This window comes from Uranotaenia lowii, chromosome 3 (genome assembly GCF_029784155.1).
Source record: "Uranotaenia lowii strain MFRU-FL chromosome 3, ASM2978415v1, whole genome shotgun sequence".
Lineage (NCBI taxonomy): Eukaryota > Metazoa > Arthropoda > Insecta > Diptera > Culicidae > Uranotaenia > Uranotaenia lowii.
In genome coordinates, this window is record NC_073693.1 from 13,303,779 (window position 1) to 13,326,858 (window position 23,080).

Below are 23,080 nucleotides of genomic sequence, written 5' to 3' on the forward strand. Positions count from 1 at the left end.
ACAATTTTGACAATTTTGACAATTTTGACAATTTTGACAATTTTGACAATTTTGACAATTTTGACAATTTTGACAATTTTGACAATTTTGACAATTTTGACAATTTTGACAATTTTGACAATTTTGACAATTTTGACAATTTTGACAATTTTGACAATTTTGACAATTTTGACAATTTTGACAATTTTGACAATTTTGACAATTTTGACAATTTTGACAATTTTGACAATTTTGACAATTTTGACAATTTTGACAATTTTGACAATTTTGACAATTTTGGCAATTTTGACAATTTTTACAATTTTGACCTTTTTGTCAATTTTGACAATTTTAACAATTTTAACAATTTTGACAATTTTGACAATTTTGACAATTTTGATAAATTTTGACAATTTTGTTGATTTTAACCATTTTGACAATTTTGACAATTTTGACAATTTTGACAATTTTGACAATTTTGACAATTTTGACAATTTTGACAATTTTGGCAATTTTGACAATTTTTACAATTTTGACCTTTTTGTCAATTTTGACAATTTTAACAATTTTAACAATTTTGACAATTTTGACAATTTTGACAATTTTGTCAATTTTGACAATTTTGACAATTTTGACAATTTTGACAATTTTGACAATTTTGACAATTTTGACAATTTTGACAATTTTGACAATTTTGACAATTTTGACAATTTTGACAATTTTGACAATTTTGACAATTTTGACAATTTTGACAATTTTGACAATTTTGACAATTTTGACAATTTTGACAATTTTGACAATTTTGCAATTTTGACAATTTTGACAATTTTGACAATTTTGACAATTTTGAGAATTTTGACAATTTAGACAATTTTGACAATTTTTGCAATTTTTACAATTTTTACAATTTTTACAATTTTGACAACTTTAAAAATTTATTTTCTGATAATAAATTCTTGTATTTGTGTTCGAATGTTGGAATTTTCCAAAGCTATGTTTTCTCACAAATATAAACACAGCATTGACAAAGGTTAAGTTGCGTTCACAATAACAATAACAGTACGCTCGTAAATAATCATTACTTCATTCAAGCTACCGGTGAACATTTCTACACAAAAAGGAACCCTCCATTTAGTAGAATCCTGCACCTAATAGCCGGTCTGGTCAACATTTTACCAGAAAAGCAATCATCCAGAATACCCAAACAAACGTCCCTCGGTCACATTGTCCGGAAGATATTACATGGCTCCCAATGGGGGAATTGCAGCATTTCTGGGAAATCGTCCTGAAGTCATTTATTACCCGACATCCAATGAATCATAACTACGCGCGGCGTCCCTTTCTTTGTTCCAATTTCTACCTTCCAATAAATTCATTCCGACTACAGCCATCCTATTCAAGTGACACATGCCATTGGCCTTTCTCATTTCCTCTTGACTTGAGCAAAGCCATCTTCCGGAAAACATTTCCCCCGAAAACGCATCCTCCAGCCGACATTCAGCAATAATCGTGAAGGGTCAGTCCTCTGGGAGTCTTACTATGTATGGATGAAGTTGTCCAAAAGTGTGTCAACATTACTTGTCCGATTTTGGACACCTTCTCCGGGTATTTCTAGCCACTTCACACTTCATTCGCCCTCTCGTATGAAGTTTTTACCAATGGAGGGCTAGGCATATTGTATGGGTAAAAGTAAGATATCTCTGTCGAGTGCCCTCGAGGGAATGACATTTCCTTAAGGGGGGGGGTAGGGTCTAACACTTTCAAAAAATCGATTTTTTTATTTTTTTATTTTCTTATTGTAAAACATTTCAAGAATGTTGTGTCAAATTTTCAAGTCAATTGAAGCAAAACTGTAGAAGTTATAGGCCTTTATCTCCTCCTATCTAATACTGCAAGAAAGCAAGAGCAGAAACTTCAAACGCGTTTTTCTCGAAAGCACATTTTTAAAGTCCGTGGACATCGTCATTTGAAAACTACTTATCCGATTCTTTTCAAATTTGGAACATATTTTCTACATATAAAATACCAGACCCCAACGTTTTTCTTTTTTGATTTTTTTACTTTGGGGAGATTTTAGAGGTGAAAAATGGCGGATTTTTAAGTGAAAAATCGTAGTTTTTACTTCAAACAGCCACAAAAATTTCATAAAAATATTTTTAAGTTAAATAAAAACGTTGGGGTCCTGAAAAACATCTATTAAAAATATTTTGCTCTGATTTTTTGACTTGAGATGATTCTGTGCTGAGATACAGTGTCCACCGCAAATCCTGTTTTCTAAAAGGCATCCTCGAAAATGCTCCGTCACCGGCTCATTTTTCAATATTTTTCTACGAAAAAATTACTAAATTTTCTTTTAACAGTGCTTTGTATAATGCAAAAAATTTGAATACATTTGTTTGAACGATAGCTCTAGAAAAAAATCGTGAAAATGGTGTTTTTTTATACCCGTTAGACCCTACCCCCCCCTTAATGTAACTGTTTGATGATTTGGACCAATGTTTGACACTTTTCTTCGGAGACTTTGATGAGATTTTGGTTATTTCGAATAAACTAAATCTCTGTCTCAGTCCAGACGGAGATAAATCAACAAGATCGATCACAAGAACTTGAAATTTCACTTAACGATAAAAAATATAAATATAAATTGTCAAAATTGTCAAAATTGTCAAAATTGTCAAAATGGTCAAAATTGTCAAAATTGTCAAAATTGTCAAAATTGTCAAAATTGTCAAAATTGTCAAAATTGTCAAAATTGTCAAAATTGTCAAAATTGTCAAAATTGTCAAAATTGTCAAAATTGTCAAAATTGTCAAAATTGTCAAAATTGTCAAAATTGTCAAAATTGTCAAAATTGTCAAAATTGTCAAAATTGTCAAAATTGTCAAAATTGTCAAAATTGTCAAAATTGTCAAAATTGTCAAAATTGTCAAAATTGTCAAAATTGTCAAAATTGTCAAAATTGTCAAAATTGTCAAAATTGTCAAAATTGTCAAAATTGTCAAAATTGTCAAAATTGTCAAAATTGTCAAAATTGTCAAAATTATCAAAATTGTCAAAATTGTCAAAATTGTCAAAATTGTCAGAATTGTCAAAATTGTCAAAATTGTCAAAATTGTCAAAATTGTCAAAATTGTCAAAATTGTCAAAATTGTCAAAATTGTCAAAATTGTCAAAATTGTCAAAATTGTCAAAATTGTCAAAATTGTCAAAATTGTCAAAATTGTCAAAATTGTCAAAATTGTCAAAATTGTCAAAATTGTCAAAATTGTCAAAATTGTCAAAATTGTCAAAATTGTCAAAATTGTCAAAATTGTCAAAATTGTCAAAATTGTCAAAATTGTCAAAATTGTCAAAATTGTCAAAATTGTCAAAATTGTCAAAATTGTCAAAATTGTCAAAATTGTCAAAATTGTCAAAATTGTCAAAATTGTCAAAATTGTCAAAATTGTCAAAATTGTCAAAATTGTCAAAATTGTCAAAATTGTCAAAATTGTCAAAATTGTCAAAATTGTCAAAATTGTCAAAATTGTCAAAATTGTCAAAATTGTCAAAATTGTCAAAATTGTCAAAATTGTCAAAATTGTCAAAATTGTCAAAATTGTCAAAATTGTCAAAATTGTCAAAATTGTCAAAATTGTCAAAATTGTCAAAATTGTCAAAATTGTCAAAATTGTCAAAATTGTCAAAATTGTCAAAATTGTCAAAATTGTCAAAATTGTCAAAATTGTCAAAATTGTCAAAATTGTCAAAATTGTCAAAATTGTCAAAATTGTCAAAATTGTCAAAATTGTTAAAATCGTCAAAATTGTCAAAATTGTCAAAATTTTCAAAATTGTCAAAATTGTCAAAATTGTCCAAATTGTCAAAATTGTCAAAATTGTCAAAATTGTCAAAATTGTCAAAATTGTCAAAATTGTCAAAATTGTCAAAATTGTCAAAATTGTCAAAATTGTCAAAATTGTCAAAATTGTCAAAATTGTCAAAATTGTCAAAATTGTCAAAATTGTCAAAATTGTCAAAATTGTCAAAATTGTCAAAATTGTCAAAATTGTCAAAATTGTCAAAATTGTCAAAATTGTCAAAATTGTCAAAATTGTTAAAATTGTCAAAATTGGTCAAAATCTTACCTAATTAGATAAAATTCTAGCAAACGTGCCACAGATTTCTTCTAGAGAAAAGATTCTGCTAAATTCGCTCTCGGCTGCCAGCAAAGCTGACAGTACAATTCCCTTTTTATGGATTGATATTTTCCATACGATTATTATTATTTGTTCTTCTTCTTCTTAGATTACGTTTTGCTGTTCCCAATAAAGGTAATGGCGTTGCCCATTTTCTCAAGAACTTTATCCAGAGCGCCATGGCTGTTTGTTGTGCTTCCATATGGGGACAAAATCTGCCCTCCGGGGAAAGTCAAAGATAAAAACGGAATCCCAAGAAAAATGGCTAAAGGCAGCCAGCTTCTGTCGCAAATATGTATCTAGCTTCATTGAAGGAAAGAAACAGCCATTCTCGACAACTTTGTAGGAACATTCACATATGTGTATTCTTGTATGGCCATTCAGCTGAGCCTAAATTTTCAAACGATTTGTTATGACAAATGGTTTATGTTTGGATGTCAAGATTCATTTGACTTTCGGGAAAGTTTCACAAAAAAGAAATATACATATATTTGGAATTTAATACTTATTCCGTGAGGAAAAAGTTGGCTCGATTTAATATATGTTTCTTTTTCATTTTCTGAGATTGAGCGCACGTTTTGTGTTCTGTTTGGAAAAATATTAGCTTAACAGCGTTCAAATTGTACCTTTGAACTTCTTCTGCAATTTTCCAAACACGAAAAACATCATAGTCATCGCTAGAAATAATTCAACAATCATCTCACTTTCGGATAATGATACCTACAATAAAATCATTTCAACTCACCGTTGCCGAACTGTCGGGACCGGATAGGGACACAACCCGGACAATTGCCCACAGGACCACAAAAATGACTGGACCACCTGTAAACGAGTGATGAGAGGAGAAAAAAAAAACAAGTGAAAATCAGGAACAAAATGTCATTCACTCCCCAGAGCATGAAAAGCGCAACAAATTCAATTAATACATTTTCCCCTAAATCCCTCTTCGTCATTGTCACGGTCGCCACAATAGTTGCAGTTTGTGAGGGCCAATTATGTGCCTGTAGTCCCAGGGACTGTCATGTGTCAAACAGGAGTGGGTATCTACTGTATAAATGAAGAGAGAAAAAAACTGCATCGCTTTCAACCCCCTCCACCATTTTTGGATGAATGGGCGGCCCTACTCTGTAATCATAATTACCCAGCGGTGATTAACATTGCTGATGAATTTTTGATGAGCGCAGTAAAAGTGGCATCGTTCTCCTAAAAAAGGGTTCAGTACACAGCAATTGGAGTCGTATATGGGGCTATACCTATACGGATTGAATATATATGTCATTTATTTTTCTTTTCAGTGAAGTAAAATTTTCTATTAAAAAAAATGAAATGTAAAATCGGTTGATTAAAAAAAGAGTTTTTTTTTTAAATATATCCTAACTCGTACATCCATCAAGGAATTTATATAATTTTATTGCACCTCATTGTCAAGGTTAAATTTAATTTTAAGCTTATCAGTAGCCACCTCGGAGAAAAATTAAACAAAACTCAAAGAACGGAATTGAAAGATGGATTAAACGTGACTGACACTCCACCCATTGGATTGAGGAAAAAAAAAATAACGATGACTTCACTCTTTTATACCAAAACAGTAAACGCCCTGTTTCATATGCGAACTAATTTCTTCAAAAATCCAAATAATTATCATATACTAAAATCTCTGGTTGATGATCAAATTACCAAATTACTTCATTTCGCACATAGGATGCAGCACCTTATTATTGCAGAAATAAACTTCCAGCTACATATATGCACTGGAATGTAAGTGTCTACTGGAATGTGTTGTTGATATAATGTGAAAAATGACTGACTCAAGAAGGATCAAAAAGACTTATTTCTATCATTTTTACCTTGGCTTGAGTTAATTTCTATCCCAAAATTTTGATGGAAAACATCAAATGAAAATATGTTCATTAAAAAAAGTAAGTAACAAATTATACCCTCTCACCATATTGGGAAAGGATTCACTCGCGAGCGGGGTGTTGTTGGTTGCTGGAATGGGCGCTCATTACCGGTCCGTGCTGGCAGAAGTTGATGATGCGATAATTGTGAGACTAGACGTGAAGCTTGAAGCAAAAACCGACCGGCAGACGCAGAGGCCAGCAAGCAGCCTTGACATTATGCATGCAGAATGCGCAAACAGAGAGCCTTACATATTTAGACTAGGCTAGGAGTAATTGCTGGATGCTGTTGACTGTTTAAGAAGAATGTTTGTGTCTGTTTTTGGATGCGTTCATGTGTTTGTTTTGTTTCATTTCGGTCCACAGACCCTCGGGCTAGAAAGTTGCGTTTCCAACATTGTTGAGCAATAACAACAAAATGTCATTTTGAATGATTTAAAGCTAGATGTGGGTTCTGACTTTTTAATTCTGGCATGTCCTAGAATATGAAATTGGAAAACATTCCAACTTATCCTTTTTTTTCGTAAATCGCTAGTTACTAGCGAACATGTATATGTGTCTCTGGAGCCACTTTTGTATCATGTTATTCTATACTCTTATACCATGATCTCGAAATCAGCAACAAAAAGAACATATAACATTTATAAGCGTTTCGATGCATTGTGAAAGGAGCATACGGCGAAGAACAGATAACCATTGCTTTTTATCAACAGAAAAAAAAGAAATCGATGATGTACCTTGCCCTTTTCGATACGTTCCCAAGTAACACAGATTAACCCAACTAACATTAGAAAGTTTTATCATGGTTTTTATGGCATTTTACTAGCAGCTAGTTTTATGACTGTTTTATTATGGTCCTAAAAAATGCTTAGATTCTTGATTCAACCATTTCGTTTCAGGTTGTTCTGAAAAAGCTTATAAAACTTTTACTCAATGTACTGTTCAAGTTGTTTAGAAAGAGTTCTGAATGCTCTATTAGAACTCCAATAAAACATAAAATAAAAAGTTAGTTTCAAGCTTTTTTTTGCGTGTTTTATAATGGCACGCAGTACTTTAATTTAAAACCATAATAAAATTAAGGAACAGTTTTCGATCAAGATGTCAAAATAGGACACGCTCGGGCTAAATCGCATGTATTTGAATTGACATTCCCGTTTTCACACACTTTTGATAAGTCATGTGTGTTGTTTTTGAGTAAGAAAAAATATATATAAAAATCTTTGAAATATTTCAAATTACCGGTAGCGGAATGAATTTGTTGCATGACGCCATCGTTAATCCTAAATGTTGACTTCCACTTTGCTTTTCAAAGCTATAAATTTCTGACAATCTCATTAAGCATCCACAATATGGGTATTAATTGAAAGGGGTTAACGAATAGAAGTCGAATTTTGCAATCTGACGCCATATACACATCTAAGATGACGGCTTCCGTTTAACTTTAAAAAAGTTATGAATCACTGAAAATCACATGAAAACTCTACATTTTGGGTATTGGGTGAAAGGGCTCAACAAGTACAAGTCGAATTTTGCTATCTAACATCATCTTCAAATCTTTTCTTTTCAAACCTGTATATTACTGATAATCTTGGACCAAGTGAAGACCGAGTGCGCCGGAGGATTGACTTACCATAAAGTAAGTAAGTAAGTAAGTAAGTATGACTGATAATCGCTTAAAACTCCCGAGATACGGGTATAAGTTGGAAGGGCTATACGAGTAGAAATCGAATTTCGCTATCTGACGACATTATGAAAACCAAGATGGTGGTTTCCGCGGAGATTTAATCGCTGTAAATGACTAAAAATCGCATGAAACCCCCACAATAAGCTATTGGGTGAAAAGGCCAAACTTAGGCTTGCCAGGTACTTTCAGAAAAAAGCGGGACATTTCACGAAAAAAGGCGAGACACAGCGAAAAAAAGCGGGACATTTAGGAAAATTTAGAAAAAAAACCTTATTGTAAGCCAAACTTTTACGTTAACCATCAGCCAAAGCTGTATAGAAAGCCATAGAAAGAACACTAAGGTTTTTTTTAACGCAGATTGATTTGGCTCAGTTTTTCTTACATGAATTCTATTTACAGTGATTTTTGTCATATGCACCGTTTTCTTCCACGGTTTTCGCAAATTAACACGTTATTTGAGAGAAAATACTTCAAGTCGAATATATGAACAACGGATTTGTTACCGCGTTAAAACCATTTTGTAATTATTAAAAATATAAGTTTGTTTGATAATTTGTTCAAAAGTTTAAAAACATCAAGAAAACTTCCATCTTTATATACATTGGACAGTTAGGTCGAAAAAAGTGGTGTATAATATTTAGAAATTTAACTAAGATTCCGGTGAAAAAGTTTATCTCTATAATTGTATTATTTATAATTATTTTTATGAAGAGATTAACCACCGTAATTTTTGTTTGTTACTTTGATTTATCGGCCTAGCGGTGAAAAGTGATGTCCTTTTTAGTAGGGACATCTAAAGATTATGAAATTTTTTATATAGATGGATAGAAGGTTAGAGGAAATGAAAGATGGTGAAAATGAGCGGGTAGAATTTGTCTAGAAGCATTACCATCACATCACATACCATCTTTTTGTTCGTCCGCACTACAAGTTCTCGCTTGTGGGGCGGACCACGCTAAGCCTACTAATGTGTGGTGGTAGATGCAACTCTATCTGTATCTACCACTTCATAGTAGTAGGCTCGTGAGGAACAAAAATTTGGTATGTGATGGTAATGCTTCTAGACAAATTCTACCCGCTCATTTTCACCATCTTTCATTTCCTCTAACCTTCTATCCATCTATATAAAAAAATTTCATAATCTTTAGATGTCCCTACTAAAAAGGACATCACTTTTCACCGCTAGGCCGATAAATCAAAGTAACATTTATAATTATCTTAAGGCAACTTTAACAATATTTTTTTCATACATTGGCTTACGTGCTGCAAGAACACTTAGCTAAATCAGAATCTTACTGTAATGCTAAGAGCTTTAGATTTATTCTGTATTGTCTTATATAAGCTATGAAAAATGCTGCTTATACGATTTTGATTTGATTTTTTCCGGTGTCAGACTGACAGCCAGTAAACTTTGTAAAAGTATCCCAAGAATAAAAGCGGGACAGCGGGACATTCAACAAAAAAGCGGGACATGTCCCGCTTTTGCGGGACGGATGGCAACCCTAGCCAAACTAGAAGAAGTCAAGTTTTACTATCTGACGTCATCTTGAAATTCAATATGGCGACTTCCACTGAATTCAAAATGCTGTAAATCACTGAAAATCTAATGAAACTTCCACAATATGGGTATTTAGTGAAACAGGTAAATGAGTAGAAGTCGACTTTTGAAGTCGATTTCGTGTAGAATTGTGGGCCAGGAAGCGTTCCTCAATCATGTTTGACGTAGGTTTCGTCGTTCATTAAGATATACCTGTTGCTGTTGTCCTGAATCCATTCGTAAAGTTTCAGTGTCCTTGTTTTTGCTCAAGAATGTTGACTGATTTCTTAGGTAACTTCCTCTTCTTGTATGTCTTCAAGAAGTTCCTGACCTTGATTTTCTGAATCATCCCAATGCTGGTTTTGAACTTTTTAGCCAGATCACGCGTTGATTCCGATCGGCTACGTTTGATATGAGTGACTACTTTAGCATTGAACTGGGGCTGACTGGAACCAGATTTTATTTCCGGATCTAAGCAGATCCTTCAAGGACGGCTCGTTGTCATATTTGTCGATGATATTTTTCACGCTTGTGTGGTGTACTTTGAATTGTTTTGCGGTTTGGTTCAAGGTAACACTAGGCTTGCCAGATACTTAAAAAAAGCGGGTCATTTCACAAGAAAAAAGCGGGACATAGCCGAAAATAGCGGGACATTTAAGAAACTCCTTTAAAAAGGTTGATTGTATTGCAAAACTTTTACGTTTACCATCAGCCAAAGTTGTTCATAGAAAGAACACTAAGGTTTTTTTAACGCAGATTTTGCTAAGTTTTTCTTACATGACCACTATTTACAAGGTTGTTCCATAAACACGGTTCTCACTAATTAACACGTAATTTGAGAGAAATGTAACAAGTTCTACATGAAAACGGCGGATTTAAAATCACGTAAAAAACCTTTGTGCTATAAAAAAAATTGAAAACTCAAGAAAACTTCCATCATTGTATACATTAAACTATTGAGGCTGTGTAAGTCGGTCAATTTTGTAAAAGTTTTCTATGAAAAAAAGCGGGACATTTTGAGGGAAAAGCGGGGCGGCGGGACGTTCAACAAAAAAGCTGGACATGTCCCGCTCTTGCGGGACGGATGGCAACCCTAGGTAATACCCTTTTCAGTGCACCAAGTGTGCAAAATAGCGAAAATGATAAAAAAAAATAAATCCAAACAAATTGATTGCCAACACTTTTTAAGCATGTAAACAAACTTTTGCTTGCATGCACGCAGAAAAAAGTTAACATGTTTTTGAGTAAATTAGTTTTAAAAGTTGCTAATGACTTTCCGATACAGTATAACAAAATGCTTTTTGCAAAATATTTTAATCTAATTTTTTTCCATAAAAATTTATATATATATTTTTTAAATTTCCTTACTCTACAGATTAGACAAGACGCATTTATTTTAAAATACTATTTCATACACATTTTACCTAAAATTTTGACTGACAGTAGAAAAGATACTCTGAAACAGGGGTGAGCAACCTTTGGAACCAACAGGCCAATTTAAATTTGAAATCTTGTAGGCGGGCCGCACTTTTTTTCAATAATTAGCAGACCTTCGCATCATTTTATATAACACCAAATTTTTGACAAGGCCACCCTCTTACTAACCCAAAGTTAGGAAAAATACTCCCGGCACATAGAAAATTTATATGTAAAATTTGTACATAAAACATAAATTTTTGACAAAACAAATGTGGAAAAGGAAAGATAAAACGAATTCACGTGGACCGAATGAATTTTAGAAATTGTGTTCGCCAAGCTATGTCGTGAGACGGAATACTATGAAAATAAAAATGAATAATCACTTGTTTAAAAAACAGAAATTGAACACGAATTTTTAAGTATCCGATTTTGAAAAGGTACATCACTGAGTCTTTGTCATGTTTAAATTCTCTCAATTTTTTTATAGTACTTTTCGGCGAACATTCGTTCTTACAACATTCTGGTTAAATCCGATGGTACTATTCGTAATCACTTCTATTTAAAAATCATCTGGAGCTTGCACAGTGATAGCTTAGAGTGAGAAAAATTTATATTCAAAGAAATCACCGTCTTCATCGCGTTGGACTTTGAATCGCTAATTGACTTTCTCTGTTTTTTTCCCAAAATTAAAACTTTTCCTCAAAGCCTAGATTTTTCTCCTACAAACGGTAAAAACTTCGTTCTTCAAATTGAAGTTCTGTATTGGATCATTGCATTTGGAGGTTGAGCGAGGTTGTCGGAATCACAGAAAAATGCACCATTTCACATATTTTTAGGCAATTATCTTCAAAAATACATTCTTGATTCAAGAATTTTCATCGAGATTTTTTATCATTTTTAATATTTTTTAGATACCATTGGGATAGAATTTCTGAAGCTATATTATGACTTTGGTGATATGGAATGCGAATGATAAGTGAAATAACTTAATTTATCGATTTTTGTTATAAATGTTCTGTCAAATTTCTGAAAAAAGCATCACAGATAATCGTCAAAGACCTCTCGGATCGAATCACAGAATTTCAGATATTTATTGTTTTTATCAAAAACTAATAATTTTTGTTGGTAACTTTGATGCCGGCAGATTAAAGTGGATAAAAAGTCTAAAATCGTTCACTAAGGCTTTATTATTAAACTTCCGTAATTTTCGTCAATATTCAGAAATAAACAAATTTTCACAAGGTTTTATTTTAAAATAATTACCAGTATTTGAATGCTTACATTACACGCCTTTTTGCCAAATTGGATAGAATAACTTTAAAAAAAAATATCTACTGAACATATTTTTTATCAAACAACTTTATTTTTGCTTGAAACTAAAATAATGACTTCACTAACGGGTGCCGAATTTCCTTTAATCATGATTTTTGGCTGCTCTTCCGCTTCACTTTAATGGATTTTACTTTTCAAAGTGGTAAGAGTTAAAAAATTTAGAAAAATGGATCCTGAATTTTAAAAAAATTACCAATTTCGTACATATCGATCACCATAAATTCAAATAACTTTGAAAGCTCTTCAACACCCTTCGATATTTTACACGCAACATAATTTTCACTTAAAAAGTAAGTGACATCTGTAGTAAATTCTCGCCATACATAATTTCATTTGAATTTTAAGTGATGGGTCAAGTGAATTCACTTAAGTGACCGGTCAAGTGTAATTCACTATGACGTCCAAGTGAAATTTATCTGAATTTCTAAGTAAGGACTTGAGGGATGTTCTACACACTCCTGAACTCTGTGATCAATCAAACGAACTTTTTTCCCACCGGTTGGTTCGTTTCCGGGTCCGATAGTTGTCCTCCTTCGAAAAGATCACGTATGGTACACCGGGGTAAGTGTGGACGCGGGGTAAGTGTGGACGATGGCTATTAAAACAATACTGTGCACAATTTTTTCAAACTTTTAATGCAGAATGTTCAATTTACTTGTAATCTATCCAAAAACTGTGAAAAAGATACGATTCCGACAATAACGGATGTTTACAGCGACTTTTTGCGAATTTTCTATTTTCAACTACGATGTCGAGGTGATGTGCATCTTTTTTAATTGCAAAATTTTCGTAAACTAGCTAGCTCTTGACGAAAAACTCTACATTGAATTAATCCTTACATTCGAAACAACCAGTTAGGGAAAGAAACGGCGATTTTTTTTTTTTTTTTTTTTTTTTTTTGCTGAGAACACAAAATTGTTTAATGTCGTGCGAGGAAATGTATTATTTAACTAAATTGACAACAATATGAATCTCAATGGAAAATAATTTCCTTTGAAGAGATTCATTATACTATATTTACTATTACACTAATTATATTTACTAATTTTATCAAGTTATGTTCAATAATTTAATAAGATAAAAATACAAACTACAATTTTTTAAAGAATAATAATATTAGAAATTAACGCTACAAATATGCAAAAGGTAAGCAAAACAAAGACTGGTTGATGATCGACTGTTTTAATGGTTCAATTTTTCTTTCAAAAGCTGTATCACTTTGGTTTTGAACATGGAACGATTGGTTATGTTTTTAATATCAGTTGGTAAGGTGTTGTATTTAGTAGGTCCAATAAACGAAATTCTTTTTTGCCCTAATGATGTTGTGGATCGGCTTCGTTGCAAGAAATCTGACTGGCGAGTGTTATGAGTTCGCAACCCCGTAGTAAAATGGAGGTTTTGAATATTTTCAGTTGAGTGTAGATTATCATAGATATATATAACAGTTTGCAAATCACAGAGTTCAGATATTGGAAGAACGTTATGCGTTCTTAAAGAGTATAGCTGAAAGGTAGGGAATAACAAAGGGAGTTTTAAGATGTTTTTCAAGCATCTATTCTGGAGCGTTTGAAGTTTCTGTAAGTGAGACAAAGAAGCTCTTCCCCATATCATAACAAGGTAGTTCAAATGAGAGTGAATAAACGCAAAATAAAATTTAAAGAGAACATGTTGGGGAACAAAATTTCTCAGTTTCCAAAGAACACCGCAAAGAGGAGTAATTTTTTTTTCCAGGTGTTCAATTTGACGATTCCATGAAAGAGTTTCATCTAAGTAAATTCCTAAGTATTTGAAACAACTAACTCTCTCAATCGTATTACCATTCATAGCTGGGTCATTAGTACGAGGCAGTTTTTTATGTGAAGAACGAAACAACATGTATTTGGTTTTTGTATAATTAAGTGAAAGTAGGTTTGAATTGAAATATTTTGAAAGCAGTTTTAGGTCGTCTTCAATGTGCTGAATTATAATATCAGGTGAAGTTTCTGAATAAAAAATTGCTGTATCATCGGCAAATAAACGTGCTGTGCCTTTAAGTTGAAGGTTACATAAATCATTTACATATAAGAGGAAAAGTAATGGCCCGATATTACTCCCTTGTGGTACACCGATATCAATATTTCTTAATTCGCTTCTTGTATTTTCAATAGCCACAAACTGCTTGCGATCTTCTAGGTAGCTACGAAGGATATTATTTGCTGTTCCTCTTATCCCGTATTTATGCAATTTGGACAATAATATGTCATGATTTAGAGTGTCGAAAGCTTTTTTGAGATCCAAAAACAATGCCCCAACAACATTTTTTGACTCTATTTTACATATGATAGATTCCACTAATTCTGAGATGGCAATTTGAGTGCTCGAGCCTGATCTAAATCCATATTGCAGTTTATAGAGTATATTGTTCTGATTTAGAAAGTCTACAATCCTATTAACAAGAAGCTTCTCGAACACTTTACTAAAAACGCTTAAGGTCGAGATAGGACGATAGTTATTGACGTCAAGCGAATCGCCAGCCTTAAAAACAGGGATAACTTTCGCAATTTTTAGACAGTTCGGGAAAACTCCTGACTCTAATATTTGGTTAAAATATTGTGTGAGTATGTACGAGAATGTTTCATGGTTGTTTTTTAGGACATTAACAGGGAAGCCATCTGGTCCATGACCCTTTTTATTTTTAAGTGAAAAAATAACTAATCGAACCTCGTTTACATTAGCGGGTCGTAAGAAGATTGTATTTTCTACCTGTGCGATATGAGACAAATGATCATTTTCAGTGTCTATTGGAATCTCTTTAGCCAGGTTCTTTCCAATTGTGGAAAAATGTTTGTTAAATTTCTCACAAATCTGTGTACTATTGGTTATAACACCTCTTTCATCTGAAAGGTTGATTGAGGAAGTCGTTTTAGATTTACCTAAGAGCGTATTTATGTTTTTCCAGAGCTTAGAATGCGGAGAATTATTTAATAAGCGCTCGTAATAGAGCCTTTTACATTCTTGTTTTTTTGCACTCACTTTTTTATTTAAATGAATTAACATCTCTTTCAAATTGTTATCATTAGGATGCTTTTTTGATCGTTTTAAATAATTATCTTTTATTTTGATGAGTGTCCACAGGTCAAATGTCATCCACGGACAGCAATTACCTTTAAGTTTTACCCTTTTATTAAGTGTACGAGTAGAAACTTTAACAAAGCGATTGTAAGTTGATGTGATTTCTTGTAGGCCTTCATCAACACTTTCTGGTAGTTGAATACTGTTTAAATAATTCACAAATAAGCTGTTTAGTTTAGCGTAGTCAACTATCTCTTTTCTTAGAATTGTTACATTTTTATCACCTAATAAATTGAAGGACGTGAGTATTTGTAGATGGTCACTAACATCAGAAGAGATTGTATCATTTTTCAATCGATCTAAGTCAATTTGCTTCGATATTACGTGATCTAGAATATTCCGAGTTGTTAGCCTAGTAGGAAATGTGTTTGTACAAGCGTATCCAAAAGATTCTAAGATAGATCTATATTTTGCTACGGTATTCAAATTAACCAGATTCACAGGAACGTTTAAATCACCTACAATAAAGCAGGAGTGATTATCAGCAACAGACGTTAGAAGAGATTCAATTTGATCACAAAACTTGTTAAACGAAAATGCAGGGGGTCTATATACGCCATGAACACAAATTACTTGACCACTTGTACAGATTTCGACACTTATTCGGTGAAAGCCATCAAAAGTTATATTTTCAGTAGTTTTAAAATTCAAATTTGTTTTTATATACATAGCTAGGCCTCCATATGGTTGATCACGGCAAGAGAAAATAGATGTATATCCCGGAATGTTGTAAATACAACAGTTATCTTTACCAAGCCAAGTTTCACAAATAACAATAACATCGATACAAACATTAAAATGATCAATAGTTTGTAATATGCAATCAAATTTATCTAAATTATTCATACTACGTACATTCCATTGCAAAATTCTAAAGGATCTTGAATCATTATTAAAACTACTTAAATTAAAATCTTCTACATTTTCGTGGTATCTATTAATTAAACTATCCATTGAATAAAATATATAAAAGTTTCAAACAGTTGTAGATTTAAGATCTTATTTTGATCGTGGATCAGCATTGTTCCTTTTTCGTTTGGGTGAAGGACTTTCATTTGGAATCGTAGATGTGTTATTTCCTTGCTGAGTGACATGCATGCTCATATAACGATTCATTTCGAGTTTAGTTTTAATTATATCAGGTTTTGAATTTTCTGTTTGTTTGACCAGAATGGCACCATTTCTTCCGGGCCAGATGTATTTGGCTCCAATTAAATCTTGATATTCGCGCAATTCAGTTAGAATTTCCATAGATAAGGGCGTCAATTCATCCCTTATTGTGACGTTAAGCGCTTTACCATCAACTACTAATAAAGGATCTATTGAAGAAGAGGCAAGTTTCCCAAAAAATTTTTTTTTACTAAAAATTTCTTCTTTTATGACTGTATCTTTTAATAAAACTTTGATCGGTGGACACTTTTCATTGGGTTTGTTCGAGGATATTAACCTAACAGCGTTTAAAATGGACTCAGTTTTAAGCTCGTAGCCAAAAGTGCCACATGTTTTGCGTACAAGTTCTTGTGTATTTTCTCCATTTTTGTATGGCATTCCGAAGATCATGAGGTTTTTAGAAACAGCTTCCCGGTTAAATCGGTCGAGGTTTACTTCTAATTTAAGGACCTGATTAGAAAGATTTGAATGCTTAGATTTGAGGTCAGTTACTTCTTTTTCAAGAGCATCGTTTCGGAGTTTTATGTCTTTGAAATCAGTCTGAATTTCATCGAATTTCGTGGACAAAAATTCCTGCGAAGCCTCTATCGCAGTAGTAACTGATCTCATATCTGTTTTGATTGAGGTCAATTCATGTGAAACCACATTATGTACGGTCGTTTCAATTTTAGTATGGATATTTTCGATAATAGTTTCATGATCTTTCCGTAAACTTATTATTTTGGCGTAAATACATGCACAGTTGGCATCGCAAAAGTATTGCTGCGCTTTCATTTTGCGAGCTGCACTGCCAATCAAATTTTTGCACCGAAGATGAACGCTCTTGAAACAATATGCACAAGTAAGTATTTTATCAAGATTATTTTCAGTATTATTACACTCTATACAGATAACTTCGTCATCACATTCCATGTTCGCCATCGCCATAATACAACGATTAAAAGCTAAAAGGAACTAACTCGTTTGATGAAACGCACAACTAAAGCTAGAAATTATTAAAATTAAGAAATAAGAGACTTATAAATTTATTTTTAATAAATGCACAACTAAAACTAGGATTATTTAAGAAAACAACACAATAAATATTAAAAAGGAAAGACTGTTATGAAAAGAGGAACAAAAATTTAATTAAAAAAACCCTAAGCTATCTTAAATTATATGTATGTACGGAGATGAGAACTATTTAATTAAAAGCGTTATTTAAAAGGGTTCAATGTCAAAATCGCAACTCAAATTAAATTTTAAGGACAAAGACAAACCTAAATAATGTGTGTGTACGAAATTAAAGATAAGGTAATTTAAAGCGCTTGAAATAAAAAAAAAATTGATTACATAATATTAAACGCACAAAAAAAAAAATCTAATAAAAATCTAATTTTAAAACAAAAGAAAAATCATTGCTTTCCAAAAAGAACAATTTTCAAGTTTATGTTGCACTGTGTACGACTATCAAGAATACAAGTGACGAGTCACCATTAAAACCAGCACACGCTAGTTCCAACAATGTGTGCTACTGACGGAAGCAACAATACTTTCGTACCTACTCATGTGCGCTGGCTGCGTTTGCCTAATCTTCACCGCTAGCGATCGAGATTGACTAACAAGCTAGCAAGTGTAAGAAACACAACCCTTTGAAGTGCGCTAATAACAGAGACACACACTTTCGCACTACTTGCAAGTGCCCCGAGGTTGGCCAAATACTACACCGCTCAGCGACGAGATTTACTAACAGCTGAGCAAATGATAGAACCACAAGAAGTTGAACAGCGGCAGTTTTTTTTACTCAGATAGACCGACAAACGGTGGACGCATGCAGATACGGTTGAGATATATGCTTGGTCAACGATTTGTTGCTGTGCAATATACTCTTGAGAATGTTAGTTGTGAAAAGTAATAAGAAAGAAAGTTCACTTTACTCACCAACCTAGAGGAGTGACTTTCAATACACAGCTCACTACACGAATGCTTGGGGTATGTTTTTTTTACGTGTTACGGCACAAAGGAAAACTCAATTTTAACACATTTAGGACAATTTAAAGTAGAAAATCATAGTACGGTTTTGCACACTGAACACTAAATAACGCCACTTAAACTCATCACAGATTAAAAAATACGTATTTCTAGTAAATATTTCAATAAAACTGCGGGACAATAAAACAAGACGGTCGATCAAAAACCAGCGCTGCCAGAAGAGGGATTAAAAATGAAGAAAAAACAGTTTATTCACAAAAAACTATAATTTTGTCTTCAAACCCTACCTGGGGTAAGTGTGGACGGCTTTATACAGGCTTGATATTTACACATTTTTTCAATTTTCTGTCCTTCATCCAATACAATTTAGCTTTATTTAGCATTCGGATAATGAAAAGTTGGGTTGTTCTGGAATAAGTATATATTTTCGATAAAATCGGATCTCGTGTATTGCAACATAATTTACACACAATAATCATTGAAAGATGCCTTACTAATAGCACCAAGAACTTTTTTCAACATTTTGGACGGTTCGAGCAATAAAGTAACGTATTGAACCAAGAAAACACAAATTTGTTGAAAATTTCTTGAAAAATCATAGAGAAAATCTACCGTCCACACTTACCCCATAAAGCGGGGTAAGTGAAGACACCAGCAGTCCATAACAATTTACGTGATAACTTTTCTCGCTTTGCTTCTTCCAAGCTCGTCTCTTCAGCGTTTGTAAAAAACATGTTCTGCGTCACATTGAACGTAATTTTATCAAAATTGATCAACTGCTGATTTTTTAATGATTTTTTAAAGTTGAACTATACGAAAAACCGTCCACACTTACCCCGGTGTACCTTATAACGTTTTTCTGGACATATGAACATAAGCTTTATCTACACAGTTAGAAAAATCCTTGTAACATTACATGCAGCTGCATGGGTAGAAGTGAATCGGGTATTTACATGTATCAATACGGCTTAATTCATGTAAACTTCCCATCGCCTTCAACTGATTTGTTTACTGTAAACCTACATTTCCAATCGTTCTTTTTGGTATGGTTGTTTATCCAATAAGAAAAACATCGATATTTGTCGATAAGAGATTTTAATATCTTACACATACATTTTATTTGTTCCACACAAGAAAAATTGGTATTCAATAAATTTTCACGAATACCGTTTTTTTTTGTGCTATTCCCCCGACAGCGGCAACGGCGAATGATATGCTGGTAGGAAAATAAGTTGTCATGCACTTGCGGTAGCCCAAGCTTTCGTTGAATTCAAGCGGCATTTTTTCTGGAACAAATAAAATTGACCATTGGATATAATAATTACAATAATTAGAAGGGTATTGAGTTTTATTTCTCACTTACTTGCTTTAAAACTCAGCATGCACCTCCTCGATTCGAACAGAAGCAAACAGCACACGGGCAGGTACAACAAAATACGGTCGAATGTTGCGAACGTCAAGATTTATATGAAATTGCAAGCTAATTGATGAAGTTCGCCTTCGTTGGGAATCCAATAGGAACGAAAACAAAACAGAATTGGCAAACTGACGTTGACGCTGGAATTCGCATGCGGTGACATGTAAAGTTCATCTTAGCCTTTAAATGTTATACTCTTTTTCATATTTTTCGAGGCGATGATGTGAAAACGTGCAATGTAAGATTACATTTTTCTTTCTGTGCACGGTTTTTAAATAAAAGAACATTTATAGTACACCACTTTGATTTCAAACACTTTCGCCATAAATTTATTGATTGAAAAATTCCATCGTAATACCAAGGCAGATCGGTTACTGCGGATAGTTTGACTTATAAATCTTCCCTGCTGCAAACCTTAAAATCTGTCCATTCCAACCCACAAGCTGAAACATGATAACACCTTTAAATAACTTTTTCTTACATCACGTTTAACACAATCTACCGCCAAAATCGCCTAGTAAAGAATTGGGAAAATCCAAATCCAGCATAAGCTTTAAACGCTGCTCTTTAGAATTTGCCATTTTGAACTCTGAAAATAAACACTATTACAACCCGACATTCACTCGAAATTCAAGTGATGGGGAAGTGAATATTTTTTCTCAATTCAAATTCAAGTGACGACTGAAGTGAATGTGGATGAATTCACTTGAAATTTAAGTGATTGCCAAGTGAAATGTATATGTATCACTTGAATGGAAGAAAATCACTGGATCCTTGTTTTTAACCATGTGTATTTTAAGAGTGAATTTGGGTTCAGTGTACCATAATTTGATTGTATAGTGTTGCCATTTTATCATAATTTGTGAAATAATATGCAGAATAATATGCAGAAACAGGGCACCAAAAACTTTAATGTTTAGCATGATTAAAATGATATGCCTTTTACTGTTTTGAACGTCGACAAGATAAGTCTTTTTTACCATCCGGAATGGTCTGCCCAAACAATCTCCAATATTACGTTATGCCTATAAAAAATATTGCATTTATGTCTTGAACAAAACACAATAAATGCTTAAAATGTCAGAAAAAAAGTTGAAAAAAGAATGATTGTGTGGCAAATGCAGACAAGACAATGCATTTTTGATGAAATCATTTAAATTTTCCTAACAATCCATTGTAGAAAAAAGTTAAGGCATAAAAATATGAAAAAAGATTCACGGGCCGCACAAAAGGGTCTCGCGGGCCACATGCGACCGGCGGGCCGCGGGTAGCTCATCCCTGCTCTGAAACATTGCTTTGTTGCGTGGCAACAAATGCTCCCGAAGCTTATTGGCTATATCGTTAAAGCGCAATGGCTAACTAAGGGATGGTCGACTACAACCACCAAAAAAATGCTTAAACTACTCGCGCGTCTTTTTTGCATTGTCTGGGCATTGAGTTTGAGGAAAATCCTCAGAAGAAGGGCGGAGGGAAAAGTTTTCCTGAAAGCTGGCAGGACATGAGCCAGCCCTCTAATCCTGGAACCCGGTTGTAAGACGGATGTCGAAAACGTAGTCGGGGTTTAAAGATTACTATCAAAGTATAGGATTTATGATAAGCGTCGTGGTTGTATCGGAGTACCGTGCGAATTCCAATATCGGAAACCTTGGAAAGATATCGAAAGTCTACGGAAGTGTGATGGTTCAAAACTAACCCCCTGTCCGACTGAACAGGCAATCCGACGGTCTATGTTTGGACACCCGGAACACGTAGTTGGCAATTCGTTGGTAAGTCGTTGTACTTTATTGATTCCTTTGAGATTTTCAAAGAGCCGGTCTATATTCCCAACGATATTGCCAGCTTACTTCTTGACTCAGTAGAGCGCGAAAACAAATTGTTCCCCCCTGGGGTAAGAGTCCGGGCAAAGTATCTTGGCTGCTAGCACATCTGCATTCGCAGATGGCGCAAAAGTGCTGGTAGTAATTTTCGCGACTATCAAGGTTTAAAGAGTTATCCGCTACGTAACAGCTTTTTTGTTCGTCAACCTGAAAGTTGGTGGAAAAAATAAAACAAAATTCGAAGAACTCACGGAATAAAAAAAACCAAAAATTTCGATCGTTTTAAAAAAAAAATTATAAAAAAACATTGGTGAATAAAAATTTTAAAGTACAATACTTTTATCGAAGTTTTTAAAATTAGTCACGATGACGTTTCTTGAACAAATAGTCATACAGAATGCGCTTTAGCTTTTTATGAAGATTATAGCTCTAACGAAGTTGTGCTGAGCATAATATAGCTAAAATTGTAACTTGGGTTGCGAATTTTTTTTAATATTGATCCGTTGTCGTCTAATGCCAGCGAAGTTCCAAACCTATAACGTTTAACTTTATTTCTGCACTGAACGAATCATTCAGGTCAATTAAAGTATTCCTATTAAAACCGCTCCCCTGAACCCCCTCTCTTGAAGATGTCTTTTTCCATCTTTCTTCAGGAAAACGTTTGTTGGTGTAGTGACTATCGGAAAGTCCCCTGCTAGTACCCACATATTTTTCGTTTCAGAATTCTGTCACACTCCGTATCTGTTTGGGAAAACTAGAAAAAAGCTGTTTAAAAAAATCATATAAAACTCACAGCTCCAGACAGAGAATTTTGGTTCAACATCTAAACGCGCAAAGAAGTCAACATGAAGATATGGAGTTCATTGGAGACCAAAAAAACAATATACAGCGAATGTTTTGCTTCCCCTAAACACGATGTATGCATTTATTCCGCGAAATCCGGTAATTTTTAAATCGGAAATAATAAGGTGCAAAAGTGGAGAAATTTGGCTAAGTCCATATTTAACCAGTCATTGACTCCGCGCCCGCAAGTTCGGTAAATGCAATTTTAATAACGATCCCGGATCTTCGCCGTTCCTGAACCTCCCAACAATTCCTTTCACAACTTTTAAAGGAGTTGTTAGGCTATACAATGATATTTTTTGCAGAATATTCGGTGATGCAGGCAGTACTTTTAGACAGCATTTACAGCTTAATTACAATTATTCATGTTTAAGGTCAGAGTTATGTAGTTTTGAAATATGAATCTTACTCAAAAAACTAAAAATATTAGAAATTTAAAAATACTTTGTTTTTAATTCGTTAAAATGAATCGAATTTTGAATTTTGGTGAAGATCGAAAGACCCCCGGCGCAAACTCGTCAGATAATAAAAAAATCCTTAAAACAAACCCGTGAACGTATCCAAAAACTAGATTTTGAGTAACAATCCTTATAATAAGAACCGCCCATCCAACAGTTGAGAGCACTGAATAATGTATCATTATAATTAGCCTTATCACTGATGCAAAACTTTCCCCAGGATTGAGCCATAACAGTAGCGTGGTACAAGGAAATCCATAAAATGG

At 33.4% G+C, this 23,080-nt stretch overlaps 1 protein-coding gene across 2 annotated transcripts in view; it reads right to left on the reverse strand.

Annotated features, from left to right (window-relative positions):
* The window catches only part of LOC129755687 (diuretic hormone receptor-like), a 121,384-nt gene that overhangs the window by 55,695 nt on the left and 42,609 nt on the right, over positions 1–23,080 (reverse strand). For both annotated transcript variants that reach the window (XR_008739302.1, XM_055752304.1), the window contains exon 5: positions 4,903–4,979. Coding sequence is in view for 1 of the 2 variants with exons in the window: in XM_055752304.1 (XP_055608279.1) it covers positions 4,903–4,979 (77 nt within the window). In the remaining variant the exon portion in view is untranslated. The remainder of the gene's footprint in view (positions 1–4,902; positions 4,980–23,080) is intronic.